Source organism: Haliotis rubra, unplaced genomic scaffold (genome assembly GCF_003918875.1).
Source record: "Haliotis rubra isolate DU_JTF1 unplaced genomic scaffold, ASM391887v1 Scf232, whole genome shotgun sequence".
Lineage (NCBI taxonomy): Eukaryota > Metazoa > Mollusca > Gastropoda > Lepetellida > Haliotidae > Haliotis > Haliotis rubra.
The window spans coordinates 312,225-330,731 of NW_025766359.1; the positions used below are offsets into that span (position 1 = coordinate 312,225).

The 18,507-nt window shown below is 44.0% G+C and overlaps 1 protein-coding gene across 1 annotated transcript in view; it reads left to right on the forward strand.

Annotated features, from left to right (window-relative positions):
* The first annotated feature begins 3,640 nt into the window (after positions 1-3,640).
* LOC124278151 (adenylate cyclase type 1-like) overlaps positions 3,641-18,507 on the forward strand; it is a 110,370-nt gene continuing 95,503 nt past the window's right edge. The window contains exon 1 of the mRNA XM_046713887.1: positions 3,641-4,995. Coding sequence (XP_046569843.1) covers positions 4,420-4,995 — 576 coding nt within the window. The 5' untranslated portion in view covers positions 3,641-4,419. The remainder of the gene's footprint in view (positions 4,996-18,507) is intronic.

An 18,507-nucleotide genomic window follows, 5' to 3' on the forward strand; every position in this document is an offset into this window, starting at 1 on the left:
GATCTTCGATCCATCGATTGATATCGATCCGTTCATCGGTCGATCCATCGATTGGATTGATCCGTCCCTCGATGAACGTCATGATATCGGTCGGTCAATATCGATCGGTCGTCGGCTCATCGATTGATCGATATCGATTATCGGTCAATCATATCTCGATTATCGATTGATATGATCGAAATATCGAATTGATATTCGATCGATCCATCGATTCGATACCCTCGATTATCGATTAACGATCTACGTCCGATTATCCGGTTACCACGGACCATCAATCATACCGACCCCAATTAAACACCAACACCCGATATCTAAATTAACATACCGATTCGCTCGATGGATACCATACCCTGGTAACGTCGTTAACGTCCATCCTCGATTAACGCCATCCGATTATCGGTAAAATACCGATACAATTATCCATATCAGATATATCGATTAAACAATGGATCGATTGATAAATATGTCGATTAAACGTCGGATCCCTCCGGTGTACCACCCGGACCATCCCATTCTTCCCTGGGCTCCCTCCATTCTTCCACCCCCTCCATGCCTTCCACCCGACACTCTCTTCCATCCCTCCATTCCATCCATCCCCCCCTCCATTCTTTCTTCCCCCCTTCCTTCCACCACGACCTCCATCCACTCCTCCATTCTTTCATACCCCTCCACCTCTCCATTCTTCCACAATGTTTCAACACCCGACCCCTATTCCATTCCATTCATCCACCCTACCCCTCCATTGTTTCACCATTCTCATTGTCCATTCCTCCATCTTTTCTTCCTTCCTGACTCCTCCATGCCACCACACTCGACCAAAGTTCTTCCATTTCCCTCCATCCATTCTTTCTTCCATTCCTCCATTTCCTCCATTCCTTCCTGTCTTCCATTCCACTCCTCCATTCTTTCCAATCCGACCCCTCCGTGTTTCCTGTGTCCCCAACCACCTCCGTGTTCCTCCGTGCCACTCTCCATTCTTCAATCCATTCCATTCTTTTCCACCCCTCCGTGTTTCTTCGACCTCCATCCATTCCTCAGTGTTTCAACCATCACCCGACCCTCCATGTTCACCATTTTCCTCAATCCATTCCTTTCGTGCTTTCTTCCGTCCGGCTCATTTGTCTTTCTTCCATTATCCATTGTGTTTCTTCCATTTCTCGTGCCACATCCGTCCATTATTTTCCTCAGTGCTGTGTTCCGTGTGTTCTTCTTGTCCACGTCCCTCAGTGGGCCTCAGTGTGTGTGCCCTCAGTGTGTTCCGGTGTCCGTGTGTGGGCAGTGTTGGTCAGTGTGTCCGGTGTGCCTGTGTTCCTCAGTGTGTTCCTCGTGTTCAGTGTTGTGTGTGTGTGTGTGTTTTCCTCGTGCTGTGTCACCGTTGTGTGTGCTGGGTGTGTGTTCCGGTGTCCAGTGTGTGTCAGTGTGTCTGTGTGTCCGTTGTTCTGGGATCCTCGTGTGTGTCAGTGTGTGTTCCTTCCATCCACCTCAGTGGGCCGTTCAGTGTGGCCAGTGTGTCAGTGTTCGGTGTCCGGCTCAGTGTGTCAGTGTCTCCAGTGTTTCACCATACCTGTGCCTGTTTCCACGACCCCTCAGTGTGTCCATTCCTTCCACCACGACCTCCGGTGTCCTCTTCCTCCGTGCTCGTGTTCTTCCTGTGGGGCCACTGTGCCTCGTGTTCTCCGTGTGTCAGTGTGTCCTGTGTGCTGTCCATTGTTTTCCTTCCTTGTGTTCACGACCTCCGTGCCCATCCGCTTTCCTCGTGCCACCATTGAGACCTCAGTGTTCCTTGTGCTGTGTTCCTCAGTGTGCCGGCCGGCTCAGTGCTGCCTCGGGTCTCGTGCTGGCCGTCCGGTCCGCTCCGGTGTCCATCCGGCCATCCGTGGATGTGGTTGTGCCGGTGTCTTTGTCCGACGGACTCTCAGTAACACCCACACCCGGACTCTCAGTAACACCCACATCCGACCGCTCAGTAACACCCACACCCGACCTCTCAGTAACACAAACGCCCGACCTCTCAGTAACACCCACACCGACCGCTCAGTAAGACCACACCATACCTCTCAGTAACACCCACACCCGACCCCACAGTAAGACCACACCATACTATACCCATCAGTAACACCCACACCCGACCCCTCAGTAACACCCACACCCGACAGTAAGACCAACACCCGACCCCTCAGTAACACCACACCATACTCCAAAGTAACATCCAAACCCGACCTCTCAGTAACACCCACAAGCAACCCCTCAGTAAGACCCATATCCCTCCCTCAGTAACACCCACGTCCCCAGTAACACCACACCATACCCCACAGTAACACCCACACCCGACCTATCAGTAACACCCATACCCGACCTCTCAGTAACAACACACCATACCTCACAGTAACACCCACACCATACCCCTCAGTAACACCCACACTCGACCTCTGAGTAACACCCACAAACAACCCCTCAGTAAGACCCACGACCTCAGTAACACCCACATCCGGTCCCACAGTAATGCCCACACCTGACTACTCAGTAACACTCACACCCGACCTCTCAGTAATACCCAAACCCGACCACTCAGTAACATCCACACCCGGCCCCTCAGTAACACCACACCATACCCAACAGTAACACCCATAAACGACCCCACATTGACATCCACACCTCAGTAACACCCACATCCTCACTAACACCCACATCCGGTCCCACAGTAATACCCACACCCGACTACTCAGTAACACCCACACCCGACCTCCTCAGTAATACCCAAACCCGACCTCTCAGTAATACCCACACCCGACCTCTCAGTAACACCCACACCCGACCACTCAGTAACATCCACACCCGGCCCCTCAGCAACACCCACACCATACCCCACAGTAACATCCACACGCGGCCCTTCAGTAACACCACACCATACCCCACAGTAACACCCACAAACGACCCCACATTAACACCCACACCTCAGTTACACCCACACCCTCAGTAACACACACATCCGGCCTTACAGTAACACACACACACACACACACACACACACACACACACACACACACACACACACACACACACACACACACACACACACACACACACACACACACACACACACACACAGAGTAACACCCACACCCTACACACAGTAACACCCACAAGTGACCCCTCAGTTATACCCACTTCCGGCCCCTCAGTAACATCCACATCCGGCCCCACAGTAACACCCACAAGCGACCCCTTAGTAACACTCACACCCGACCCGTCAGTAACATCCACACCCGACTATTCTTCCCATGCACCCCTTGTCTTATGCTTCATAAAGCTTGACATAGCACATCTTTATCAAACTGTACCACTCTGAAACACTTGCGTATGGAAGTATCGCCATCACTTTAAAGGCTTAACGTCAGTGGATCGGAAATCACAAACATCCTTGCTTAATCGACCACGCAGATCCATGTTTTTATACTCCGAATCACTGTTGATAGGGCTGCTTGAAGAAAAAGTTGGAATTGTTCTGAAACTCATTATGATCAATACCCTCACTTTAGGCTGAAGGCCAGTCGGAAAATTACGGCTGTGTTGCCACAAAACTGGTAATTTTATCTCACTGCTATTGCAGCTAGGTACGTAATCAAAGCAGAGCCAGAGACCGTCGAAAGTGAAGGACGACCATCATTACAGTCTCAAAGGGGTTGTCCACGGCCTGTGGCTTTGTAATGAGGGCTAATTAAGTTGTAAAGTGGGACGTTCTCTCCCACAAAGCAACTCCTCCACCGTGCATCCCCGGCACAGGTATTCACAGTTCGCTCCAGGGTCGTGGTCTTAACCGGTGGGAGGGAGACAGAGAGGGAAACTCTCACGTGTGACGTCACCCATGTCTATTTTGGGCCTCCAGTGCTTCTGGGCCCTGACTGTAGTGGAAGAGTGTTGAGCATATCTGTATCGAAGCCTGGCGTGCCCCTGCACAATGGAGAGCGGTGTGACTAGCTTTCGATCCACCTAACAGTAGTTCCACTGAATCTACCATCACAACCAACCCAGTCTGCAAACGAAAGGCCTGTTGCACGTTCGCACCGTGGCGCTCTCTCGCCTTTTCTCTCTATCCATTTGTCGTCTGCTCAGCTCAAATGTATCGTCTGCTCTCTCTACGAACATCGCCAGTCAGTGACATGTGTGTTGGTCGAGTGCGCGGGATACCAGAAAGAAGATTACAGTTGTGATTTGCCGGACTAGCATTCTCTGTCGGGAACTACATCAGTGAGTTACAGTCTCCGTGCGCGGTGGAGTTCGTGGGCTCGAGTTGGATTACTTCAAGAAACTTTGTGAGGGCAATGTAGACAGCCACGTTTGTACTGACCTGGACCATGTCTGACTCACAGTTAGAGGATTCATTATAGTGTTGTATGTTTCTAAGGAATAAACTTCAAAATGGAGAATACCCCCATGCTGAAGACATCTCGGCGACCGAGAGTCCGGCGCCTGTTCAGTCGTTATCACTTCCATTGTGACGAGTTGGAGCATCTGTATGGGAGATACGTTTATAAGCTTCAACAATCTGCCCTGGGGTACTTGTTGGTGCTGTTTATACTCCTTTCGTTATGCTTAGCTATCCTGGATTTTTCCTATGCAAAATATGTGACAGTGGAGGCACTGTATCTCACTGTACAGTTTGCCGTGTTCTTAGGTTTGCTGATACTGATTAATACCCGCTGTATGAAGGAGATTCACTTCCCCGTTGTGTGCTACGTTGTGCTCCTGTTATTAATTTGTTTTGCCATCTCATCTCTGCCCCTGGATTTTGGATTGGATATACCTGATCGCTCACGCCCAAAGAAGAACCTAGCAGACGGAGTATGGCAGACCGTGTATGTCATATTCATGATATACGCAATGATGCCTATAAGGTCCCTCGTCGCGATAATTTTGGGATTTTTGTTACCTGTGCTCCACCTGACTGTCTCGGCCCTGGTTGCCAACAGGTTCCCTTTGTTGCTATGGCGACCGGTAAGTTTATCTTTTTTCACTTTCAAGCTGTTTGTCCACGGAAGTGAGCAATCCACGGACCTGTGGTTTAAACTTAGCACATTGAACACATTGTATGCAGGCGCTAAAGTGCAACACATCAGTGTTTGTTATGTAATCAAAGATTTGAGCACCCAAACCTTTTATCATTTGATATGGGCACTAGCATACGTTCGTTTTTGATTAGGAATATCAGAGACAGCCTTTGTCCTAGAAGAAAAGCACTCGCTGACCAAGGGGTGTCTGTGTGTTAAAGTGCTTCATGTAGTCCAGGTTGCGGGAAGCCGGGACCAGATGTGTATCTATGTATGTAATACTAACAGCCTACCTCTTTGCTGAGCTTGTCCTCAGTTTGTCTTGAGGGATAACGAAACAGACTATACTTGTTCATGGATGACAACTGATATGTGATCAGGGTTAAATACATACTTTCCTTCCTTTATTTCTTATGGAAAGTGCATGTTGTTTCTAATTCATAGCTGTTTCTCCTTCATTGCTGACTTTAGTGACGTCAGTGTGATGTAACACCCTTCTTTGAATGTTATCTAGATTGACATCCATCTATTCAATGTCGTTCAATGCAAGGGGTGCAATGAAAGGATTATGCTTCAACGTGTTTGATTTAGAATTCTCTGTGGTGTTTATTTAAATGCTATTTAAAACACCTAGGGGTGACATAAGGACACCCCCTGCCTCCGTTAAACAAGTGCATAAAACACGAAACTGTAATATCGCTACGGATTCCCACTGTACATATTTCCCTTAGCTTGAGAAAATGAACACATTTTACCAGTAAATCATCACTTTCCCGAACATGAGTACTTGACTATAACCATCTTTACCCGTCCACGTGTCACCTTGAACACATCAATATCGTCACCGCGGACGTTGTGGAAGCGACGTCACGATGACATATACGACGTGGAAGTCGCCATGCTCTGGTGTCAGCCCAGTGCATTCAACATCACACACGTGAACCAGGTTCTCCTTAAAACCCTGTTACCAAACTACTGGCAGTGTTTATACCGTCCTCCCCATCGTGTTGGACTCTGCCATGCTGATACATTAGAGTCCGTCATATTGCTGCCAAGTACTGCGTGATATCTACAGGGAAATATAATGTATGCCCCGCGGTTGCGGCAAGAAATGTTTGTTGAAGGTTGTGCTTTTTAGATGTACTTTTGCTTCTTCTATTTAGCTATGGTATAAGCATGTGTTTTCTGAGGATGTGCTCTGGAGACGGATGTACATAGTAATGTATAGATAACACAGCACACTCAGATTTGTTTGTAGAATCCAATGCAATTGTGTTGGAAACTTCATTCCAAATAGGTATTACGTCTTAGGGCATGGCTCGTTGATCCTACTGGGGCGGTGGGGTAGCCTAGTGGTTAAAGCGTTGGCTCGTCACGCCGAAGACCCGGGTTCGAATCCCCACATGGGTACATTGTGTGAAGCCCATTTCTGGTGTCCCCCGCCGTGATGTTGCTGGAATATTGCTAAGAGCGGTGTAAAACCAAACTCAGTCAGTCAGTCAGTTGATCCTACTGCTTATCACCATGTGTCTGATCACAGACCGGGTAAAACATCAGTATGATATAGGGGATTCCGAAACCATATGTGGTCACCAGGCAACTATTGAGGTGACACAAGCAGACAGTCACATGGTGTCCGTTATGGCTGCATGGTGTTGCATGCGCTACACGAGGAGGATCTAATTACTGACGTATGGGTCATCTGAGTCAACCGAGGTAACCACTATTCTGACAAACGGGATTGACTGGATTCGAGCTGACGTAATAAGTGTTAATCAAGCATAACTCAAGGCGATATGACACATAGAACATGTAAAACAAAACCTGTGAAGTAATACAACATGGCCGCCAGAAGGCGAAAGGCAACAACCGTGTGTGTTGTTTCGCAACTATGAGAGGTTAACAAGGGTTGCTTGTAAACTCGGTGCCATTGTACCGTTCCTATCTAATGCAGAGATACAAATCCGTCTTCAGTTACATTGTTCATTCCAAAGTATGTATATGAACAACCGAACGTTAAATATCTCTGACTCATATCACAATAATAATGATGATAATGATAAAACCCGAACCCTCTTTGCTGCGTTTTCATCGTAATCTGTAAAACACAATATACAGTATCTATACCCTGCCAGTCGTATCAGTTATGTTGCCTCTGTTGATGGTTGCATCAATAAATGACATTAATTAGCTTAGCGGTGACGTGACTGGAGTACTGTACCCGACTTTTAGTAAGTATGGCACAACGCAAGTATGGCGTATATCAAACAATCATGTTGCCTAATCGGGTTGACTCTCAACAAGGCTACGGTCCATTGGGTCATCCAGGGTTTTAAAATCGAACCCAGTTGGGTTTGTGACGTGGCTGGGATGCTGATGAATATCCAGAAGTCAGTCGCTGGAACCGCCACTTATAACTTATCGCTGGAAGGTGTCATTCGGACATCGACAGTTTGTATCATAGCACCAAGGTGATGAACATCGCCGCGACATATCCCAGTGACAAGTATCCGTACGACGGTTGGGATGGTGTATATAATACATTGTAATATGAAAGTTTAATTTGAATTACGCCTAGTAACAGGATGTATAGTGCGTAAGGTTCCTGAAGCACGGCCACGCTGTTGGATCAGTAGGATGTGATGGTGCTGTGAGGGTTTTGGTCAGACATGTGGTACATTGTACTACACCCGTGCGCGAACTATCCTTAAAGCGTGACAGAGAAATGAAACAATTAATATATCGCGTATATCGCCATGACTCACTTATTACCTTAACTCAGTGAAAGCTGGGACCACCATAGAGTGTGTGTGTGTGTCTGTTGGGGGGCGGGTGGTGGTGGTACAGCTGTACCTATCGTCCAGGTATGATGTCGTTATGTTGAATAACAGGCTTAATGCCGCAATACACTGTCATTTCACATCTGAAACCGTTTTTCGGTTCCTCTGGATTACATCATTAACCTGGTTACGTCACTGCAGCCCAGCCAGGTCTGCCGCAGTGGTCTCCCGCTGTCCCTCACTGGCAGCTTCCGGACTTACCGGGCACACCCTGTCCCTCGTGTATACACTGATTCAACACGGAAACCATTGTCAATCAGAACAAAGACACGCATATAAGTTTGATTACTTCCTATGACGCTTGCAAGTGTATCTTTAGAAACATTTAACGTGTTTCCTATCAAACATACCGTGTCATCTCGGACGGCCCTTAGAGCAGGCACAAGACTCCAGTCGATTACATGTCATAGTGTGTGGAGAAAACATTCACGATTACATTGTAGCATACACCATCCCTGATTGTCTTCATCAATAAGTAATTTGATAATATGGTTGGTTTCACGGTAACACTTGCTTTCCCTGAGTACCTCGTCTGTCTTGTGTTTGTTCATATTGATAGAGAGGATGCTGTGAACAGCTGGACTAATGGTGGATCAGTGGTCGAGATACTGAGTATGTCTACTTCACTTATTAATTATTCATGGTGTCCATACTCAGATTTCTAGCTGGAAAGGTCAATTCCGACTTACAGTATATATACATCCTACAGAAAACATCCATGCCTCGTCTGAGGCTCATCAACGCATGTTGGACATCTATTATTTAAGCAAACAGTTTCATACAGAAGATTTATGACACTGGTTGCTTCAAGTATTCGGGTTCTGGACATACAACATTCACTGTCACAGCCTTACCAAGAATAACAGTCCACGCTGACCGGCCAGTTAGTCGACATGGCAATATCCCATGACTGACTGCTATTCGGACATGTTATCGTTCTTTGAAAGCATTCTTAAGTATTCATATCGGCACATCCAGCTGTGGTTGATTTTCACACAATGGATCCATTCGACTAGCATAGCCAAGACATGCTTTTCTACAGAGCTAGGGTTGAACACATCATCTACACGTTTGCAGTAATAGGTTTCAATATTATGGAGCGCTTAGTTGGTTTATGATATGTGTGTCAATACTCCAGCAATGCCTCAGCGGGGACACCCAAATGTGGCTTTACTTCGTGATCATGTGTTGGGAATCGAACTCCATACGGACAAGCGAACGCTTACCATTGGTGCTACCTTAGCCCTTTCCATGACGTAATGGAGAACTCTTGAGATTCTACTACCATGTAATGGCATAATGACCTAAAATGGCAACCGTAGTGTAAATTTCCTGGCCCAGAACTAACTGCAAGCACAGCAGCCACCAGAAAGGTTTAATAACATACAACTCCATTTATACACAAGTAATAAAGTTCATATTTCTTTTGCATGATATGTACACATATTTTTTGACCGAGGTAAAACCGTTCGTTCATGTGACAACTCTTGACATCCCGTCTAAAACATCAGTTGCTATTTCTGCGTTGTTAGAACTAGTGGTGGAACACAACAATTTACGGAATACACCTGTATCCTTCCCCCTACCTATCCTATCTGTCTCCCTCTACCCCTCCCCCTCTCTCTCCCCGTCCTGTTTCCTACTTCTCTCAAGTCCACACAATGCTCAGACGTTTCTGTTATATGTTTTACGTATATCATACACACAATGGTGGGGCATGGGATCTCGGTGAAAGGTTCTCTCTCACGACCAGACAAACCACGTTAGCCATGCATAAACCGCTGTCTCGACGCCTCAGTAGCCGACCCTCTGAATTCACGAAGATTTCTGTCGAGATATTGTTATAAGACGATGTCCTCTGTAAATAGAAATAAGAGAATACTTATTGAATATGACACCCTTTGTGTGCAGAGAATCATAGTCTCCGTGTATACGGCCTCATATATGTCTTAGACGCGAGATCGACCCTTGTGGACGTGGATATGTACAATTGTTATTTAATGTTGTAGTTTTAAGAGATGATGCAGCCTTCGGAAGAGTACGTTTTTGTTTGGAAGATGAAGGGTTGAAATGAATCAGGCTACCCGCTTTGTCCCCCTGGATCTCTATCCTGCGAGATTATTCCAGTGATTAAAATAATTATCATGTTAATAATATCGCATTTCGTCATTCAAAGCGACGTTTTGTGTTACAGAATGTCAGTCAATATGTAATTGTCGAATTTGTCGCAGTACAAAACAGGGAGCATTAGTTACGTAGGTAACGCTGTCCAGTGACGCCTCCCTGGTTTGATCCCCGTGTGTACCATCGTAACTAGATGTCTTTCCCACTGCATCGCTCGGAGTTCACACAGAGATGTGTGTATATGTCTAGGTAGACTAACGCTTAGTCCCTGAATATATAGAATTTTGATAGTAACAAATAAACCCATTTAAATTTAAAAGGAACCCCAGTCAGATGGGACATTCAGAACCTGAGCCTGCTCGAATGTAGACTTGCTTCATTTAGAGCTTTAAGCATCGAAGGGAGGGCTAGGCAGTAGAGAAAATAATGTGGTTCAGGGACTGTGAGACAGACTAATGTCAGGGTCACAGGTAGTTTCTAAACATGGTCAGCACATTTCCTACCATTTTGTGTCGTTAAGTTATAAGGGCGGCGTCACTAACAACGTCTCTACAACCTCGTCACTGTGACCGATGGTGGTCGACACATATAGCTGTTACTACCTTGTCACCCAGATGAGACCGGAAGCGTTAACCGTTAAATCGAGACATTGTTTTTAGCATTGAAACTCCGTCGTCATTGCAATTGCGTTTTGTTCCATTCATCTGATCCATTAATCACTGACTTATTGAAGAAAGAAGGTCATGACAAAACAAGGTCATTCACACATATAAGACCCTGTATTTAAGATTGAACTGAACGTATTTACGCAAATCGTTTTCAATGTCGACTTCGCTTTAGCTGAAGTGGCTCGGCGAATTCATCTTTCTTTGAAAGCCCAAGAGGCATAGGACGCTAGATGGCCGTTTGCGGTTAAAGAAGAGTATTGTCCTACAATAACGTACAGTGCATCAACCCAGGACACCAGCTGGGTGATCTGTGCATGTGCAGTGGTGTGCAGACTGCAGGTAGCGATGAAATTCAAGCCGGTCACTTTTGCAACCAAACCATGATTCATTATGTTAAGTCACGAACCAATAGGACACGATAATGAGCACAAACCAGTATGTTCAATTTGAAATTTTCTCGCTTGAGCCTCTCTTCTTGCTATTGCTGCTTCAGTCGGAGAGCAGTACGGCGTGAGTTTGATCAAGATAAACACCCAGGTTCCCAGAAAGGACGGCACATGTTCACACATAATTGATGGCAAAAACATCACCACCATCGCAGGTTGAGAGTGATGTAACCTTTTTCTCCATCTAAATCTCACAAAAGTTGTGGAGGCCCAACCATCACTGTTCAATTATGGTGCGATCAGACTGCAACTCCGCGCTGTGCTCCGCAATTTTAGTCAGGAGTTCGTCAATGGGAAATGCAACGTGATGCAATGACTAAGAATGTGTTCAGGATACCTCTGGTTAACCCATGCCCACCTGTCTGTCTTTGGTTTCTCTCGCTCTTGTAACTGCCCAGTTTGATTAATAGATTTGATAATAGATTAGGCTATATGTCAGTTGGATGACACCAATCAGTTGAAATTGATGACACAGTCGTTTTCATATTTAGCGAAAGACATATAGCGTGCATATAGGATCAAGGTATTGCAGCACAGATAATCATGTATGTAAATATGTATATAACAGAATCAGGAAACTATGGTTACATTTTCGCAGAGACTTTACAATAATAATCGCATACAATAAAACCATCATCCACCATCTCACGAGGCAAATGTCACTTGTACAATGACCTCAATGCTGATGCAAGATGGAGGATGTTTTTTTAAATGAAAATAGATGATAAATATCAAGATCTGATCACAGCCGCCATTCTCCCAGGGCAGGCTTTGGCTGAAAATTAATGAAGTGATAAACGTCATTTCATATACGATAAATCACCTTCTAATGACATTTTCGTAATATGTCGCATATTATCTCATTAAGGAATCTCGGGGGCTCCAGCTACCATCATTAAACGTGTGTTACTCGATTATCCTGGAGAATTTCTAATCTTGGAAATGGTGACCCTACTGCAACCGGCGCCTGGCGGCCAGTGCTAATGTCACACGCCAGGGGTTCGGGGGGACTATGCAGATTATGTAGCGTGCTTTAGATAGGAGTTTACATGTTTTGCAAGGTCAACTGTTGCAACTGTTCCATGTTTTCTACTTGCTCAACGTGGCACATGTCCTCCTGGAGGAGTGCGTGGCGGGGACCGGCTGGTTGCACCTACATTCTACCTGTGTAGAACATCCACACTTCCAGTGAAAGGAGATCAAAGTGAATGGGAAACATTCAGACCAGCTTATGTGTAATGCTTTCTTATTCCATCATAAAATAGTGCACCACCACACAGACGTTATTTCGTTGAATCTGAAAATATTATAAACATTCGTGGTAAAATACCATGGACACATTCCCGAAGGTACAGTATTTTCCATGTGGGTTGGACTATATACTTACTGTATACTTAAATGCTGCAGTTCATTTGTTTCAAGTTTTACAATCTAGCCAATGCTGTATTCTCTGTCCTGTCTATGTTCATTGGTCTGACTCAACTTTCACTTCATTCGTACACCGAGTAAATAAGTTCCTTGTGACCCCGTCGGAACTGTGAAATGCCATGCAGTGATTTAGTTTCAAAACATTGCCTCATATAATACACCTCATTAAAACTACCATTTCGCTTTCTAACAACCCGAATCGTTTATAGTTGCAAGAAAACTAGTCATTGTTCAGTGTTTGCCCTTAACCATGAAAAGGCTGCAGGCCCTAAGGACCCAGAACCATAACAGGTTGTGTGTCCTGATAAGAATGTGTAGGCCCTATATTTGAGCTACAATATAAGAATGTGTAGGCCCTATATTTTAGCTACAATATAAGAATGTGTAGGCCCTATATTTGAGCTACAATATAAGCATGTGTAGGCCCTATATTTGAGCTACAATATAAGAATGTGTAGGCCCTATAAGCATGTGTAGGCCCTATATTTGAGCTACAATATAAGAATGTGTAGGCCCTATATTTGAGCTACAATATAAGAATGTGTAGGCCCTATATTTGAGCTACAATATAAGCATGTGTAGGCCCTATATTTGAGCTACAATATAAGAATGTGTAGGCCCTATATTTGAGCTACAATATAAGAATGTGTAGGCCCTATATTTGAGCTACAATATAAGAATGTGTAGGCCCTATATTTGAGCTACAATATAAGAATGTGTAGGCCCTATATTTGAGCTACAATATAAGCATGTGTAGGCCCTATATTTGAGCTACAATATAAGAATGTGTAGGCCCTATATTTGAGCTACAATATAAGAATGTGTAGGCCCTATATTTGAGCTACAATATAAGCATGTGTAGGCCCTATATTTGAGCTACAATATAAGCAATTCCCCCAAACAATGTTACAACAAACTGACGTGAAGAGTTTAATTTAACTCTAGTGACTGACAAGTCCTCATTTACAACAAAATAAACAACCTAGAAATTACTGAATGATATTTTCTGAAAAATAATACTCTTAGGTATTTGGGATGAAAAAGCTGTCGGCCATAAGGACCTGCAGAAAACAAAAGCTGTGGGTCGGAGTGGTTTTCAGTCCGCTTCGGGCCTAAGGACTGACGTTAACTTCGAACGCTGTCATTACATATATTTAAATATATTTGTCCTAGCCCATTGCAATTCTTTGTTGAATGTTGGCGACAGGTCAAGCTGGCATTGCTTACATACTGCTTCTTGACAACTATTTGTGCTTTAGTTTATGCAGCTGTGTAGTCGACCTCAATATGGTGTCAAGTCCGGGAAATGCTAGTCAAAACATTACCATGACATCATTTCCATTTCCATGAGATCACGATTTTCACACCCGATGTAATTTGTTTAGACCACAGATGGCGGTTCCGTATGACCGCTGTTGGTATTGTTTCTGGTTATCGCGTGTGGTATGGCCAATATGACGAGAATGTGTGAGTGAGTCATCAGTTTGACAACGGATTATCAACTGATAAGAGATACTGACATCACCGGTGTGTAATCAACACGAGTCCTATGCTGGTTAAACATTGTGTTTATGATTCTGTTGGCGGCTATATTCCTTGTCCTACAAACTACGTCTGGTTTAAGGGCGTTATAGCAAGAACTTCAGTCGTACCACGGCGTGTCAGCCCCGACTACCAATTCTTAGCATTCATTGCAACTAATTCAAACCTACTAACTCAGATTGTATTCTAATTACCGCATATGTTCTTGTATACTCTGGTAACCTTATTGTTATTCAACTATACAAGTGTTACTTATCGTTGCCAGTATGTTCATATCACCTTTCAGTTACTGCCGTATATCATGTTGTTTAACGTTTATATGGCGGCGGTCTGTAAATTATCGAGTTTGGACCAGTCACTCCAGTGATCAACAGCATCGCTCTAAGCAGTTGGGATACAATGACATGTGTCAACCAAGTCAGCAAGCCTGACCACCCGATCCCGTTAGCCGCCTCTTACGAGAAGCATGGGTTGGTGAAGATCAATTCTAACCCGCATCTTCACGGGTATGTTAATTCATAATTACCAGTTATTGTATGTAATAATTGCTTATAGTTACCTCTTTAGACATGCGGATTCTTCTTTTGAATTGGTTTCCAGTATTCTATCCTCGCACCAAGCCCGACAAGACCGGGTGGTCAAAGATACTTGATTTTGCTGACACGTGTAATCGTACCCCAAAGACGATGATCGTTCCTCAATGCTGTTTGTGTAGAAGATTCGGTACAGGCTACCGTTGATAGATATCATATATCTCAGTGCGGTGTTAAACAAACACACAAATCTGATCATACAGGGGGACTCTGGTTTTTTTATAAATTTTTTTTATTCAAATGTTCGTAGGGTTTGTGTCTGTGAATAGACTGAAGTTACTGTAGTTATTGCTTGAATCTTGTAATCACGGTACAGTACCTACACACTATATATGTACTAAAATGTCAGAGCAGCTTATGGGAAAGCAGGTATGAAAAAACTGATATACATGTATTTAGAATGTAAATAGTTGTTAAACAGGGCCGCATATTATCACCTATTCTGTTCCTGTTGTATGTTATGGAATTAATTACAGAAATAATCTCTAACGGCAACAGAAGAATATATCGATACTTTGCTGAATTCTTGTATTAGAAGAAAATGAATGTTCAGAGTAAATATTTCCTGAGCATTTGTCATGTAGTAGAAGGAAGACGAAAGTAGCAGCGTTCACAATAAGTAACTGGGGATGGGGGAAGGTAGTTATTGCAAACCGTTTCTATATATGTTATTGTTAAACTATGATTGATAACCCCAAATCTAGTTATTGGAACATGAAATGTATATAACATAGACCATGAAGCCCACCGTCTCAACCTATTGTGTGAAAAACTATAAATGCGCGCAATTCAAAATTTAACAACCCCTTTTCCCGTGATTGGAGCAAGCATTATTGACATAAAATATATCGCCCCCGCCTGCACATTGTAATTAAGGTGTTACGGTAGGGACGGCGCCTTTGTCATTTTGTGTTAGTCTGACGGAAGAGAAATCTCACCTGGCCTGGGATAGGCACCTTTGTTGTTTCCGATAAAACGATGAGCATAGAATGATCTAACAAATTCGTAGTGTGTGGTGTTGTAAAGTGGGAGGAATAATATATAAGATGTGCCTCACACGTAGTACTATCTCCAGCATCCTGTAGTACAGCTAGTTTTGTTCCGTCGAATAAAACATTTTCCGCGCCTTGCGAGTGAAGAGAAATGGTAGAAAAGTATTCATGCGAATATTTCGTCCTCGTAAGGCGTTTAACCCAGTCAGGTTAAGGCACACACTATCGTTGATGCACAAGAATCACGTGAGAGGCTTGCTGTACGTGTGTGGATGATTGTCACCACGACTCCAGTGCTATATCAGCAATGTCTAGATACTCCTGATTTAGAAAACCATTGGTTGACAGCTAGTCTATCATAGTTACAGACCCTGAGACAAATATATCCAGGAAAGTCCATACAAGTCTAGAATGTGTGGCAAGTCTAGATTACCACAGTTTCAGACCAGTTTCTGAAGTGAAGAACGTCTCAGGGCTCTTTTTCTTTATATATATAGTTGTTAGTCTAGTTGACAGCTTAAACTCCATATGCAGTTCGGGTATATGTCCATCTGGCTAATACACTATAGCCATCCAGTCATCATTTACGTTGACTACGTCGACAACCCTGAATTAGACAGTGTTTGGAATAGGATCACCAATATTTATTGTGAAATTCCCCAAAGACCCACTACTGCTTACACGGAACTAATCGCCAGAAACCCTGTTATTCTGGATCATAATTTGGTTCGAATGGTTGGAGACCTAGGGGTCGCCAATTTAATTAAGTTGACTTTTACAACAGATCTGTCAAACACTCATTACATTTATTATTCCTAGCTGTTATTCATATTCATAACATATCTTCGCATCGAAACTTTACGGTAATAGCGAAACACCCTGCTGATCAGACATCTTGAACATTTCAAGTGCGTGCAAAAGCGATGTGCCTCTGTTTCCAACCAAGGAAGTTCTATATGTTTTACCACTGTTTTCAGCATGGTAAACGGCTCAACGCCTATGCTAGATTGAATTCGTTGTCTATTGACACAGGGGTGATTGGGACAACGGCCGTGCCAAATTGATATCCGAACGGTTTACATAAATTGATTCTCTTCCATCTGGCTTCACGCCGTTGTTGGCACTCTTTGAGGGTGAAAGTCAGAAATAGGACATTAAAGCGACACGGACAGCATAATGTCTTTCACATCAAAACTAAATAATTTTAACAGGAACCCAACTGTGAAAACGTTGCCCTGAGTAACAATGACGTATATGAGGTGTAGTGGTTTCTCGTGGGAGATGTATGTAATGCTTCGACATAGTATACATATATGCCATCATTAGCATACCGTTAACTACCTGGGGACGGTCGTCAACAGTTCTGCTAGACTAAGATGTCACGTGGCGGATGTCGAGCGAGTGTAGGGCCAGTGCTGTAATATATCCAGCGATATAACACTTACGACAGTATGTGACTCAAGTGTGAAGCGGGCCCTGGGAAATTTATTGTTCCCCGGAAGATCGTTAAGACGTCTTGAACTGCTGGATACCGGAAGGTGCAGCAGGTAGCAATTGCAGAAATATTCGTGTGAAATTACCACATTAAGTAGAACTGTCAGAGGGTTAGTATCCGAGTACTGATGTTGGCGCTAGCTGACGATTGAGTGATCAATCGGAGTGTCCACTCCGAATGAATATAATGGCATAATCACTTAAGTGGACATTTGAGAATATGTAGTGCATGATCTATACTGGTTTAATGTCATCTTTACGATGTGATCTCGGCAATTATTTCGTACGATTTGGTTGTCCAGTGAGACTAACAGTGATCTGTGACACAAAGGCGGCATAAAAAACACTGATTCAGCTGGTTAAAGGGGGCAGTTCCCATCAGCTTGACGATCGGCCACTGCAAGTCTCGAGGGACAGCATCATGGCAATTACTGCTTTTAATGGGCTTGGAAAAATATGTGCATGATAATATGATAATTAAATAACGTGATGATGTTATCATCAGTAATGTTATACGATTACTGCCAATGACATTAAAGTGTGCTAATATTGTCATTACAAGATCATTACAACAATCTGGTAATGATAATGAGGATACCGATAAATGCTTCTAGGAACATTCAACATTACCACGACGGCAATCCTGCATCACGAGTTTGGAAAATCATCAAAACCAGTTATGTTTTACCAGTAGGCAAGCTTAACCGTTTTTCTTCCACATGTATAGTTTCTCCAAAGTTGTAAATAATAACGATGATTATGATATTAATAAGACTCTAATAACAATACTGGAGTGTCTCTTCCTGTGAAAGGCGATTATTCCGCACTAAGATTTAACAAAACATGTGGCCAGTGGCTCAGTAAGTGTTTACAACATTGAAATGAATGGCCACATTTTTGTGACTGTTGAGTCGCTGCCCGTGAGTGACAGCTGGTCGGAGACAATGGTCAGGGATAAAGGTGGAGTGTCCAAACAGGTTGACAGGACAGATGTTCAGGGTATCTGTTTGCCGACATTATCGGGTAAGCGTGGCGGGTAGGCTGACGCGGTGAAGTAAAGAGTAAAGAAACTGCTATTAATGAGCACATGCTAGGCTTTCCGATCACGGCTTTTAGTATTGTTGAAAACGATGTCTTTTGTTGTGAGAAAGTTAAAACATTCTGTATTCGCTAGATACCGAACTCAGTCCCATCATTAGACCGAAGGATGTGTAGAGAGAAACGGTGGTTTAATTGATCTTGTTTAGCGGAGCGCGAAGGATGACGAACACCCTACCTCAGCCTTGGTATATTGTCTTCAGCCGTCTTCAAAACCACACTACAGTGGGACTG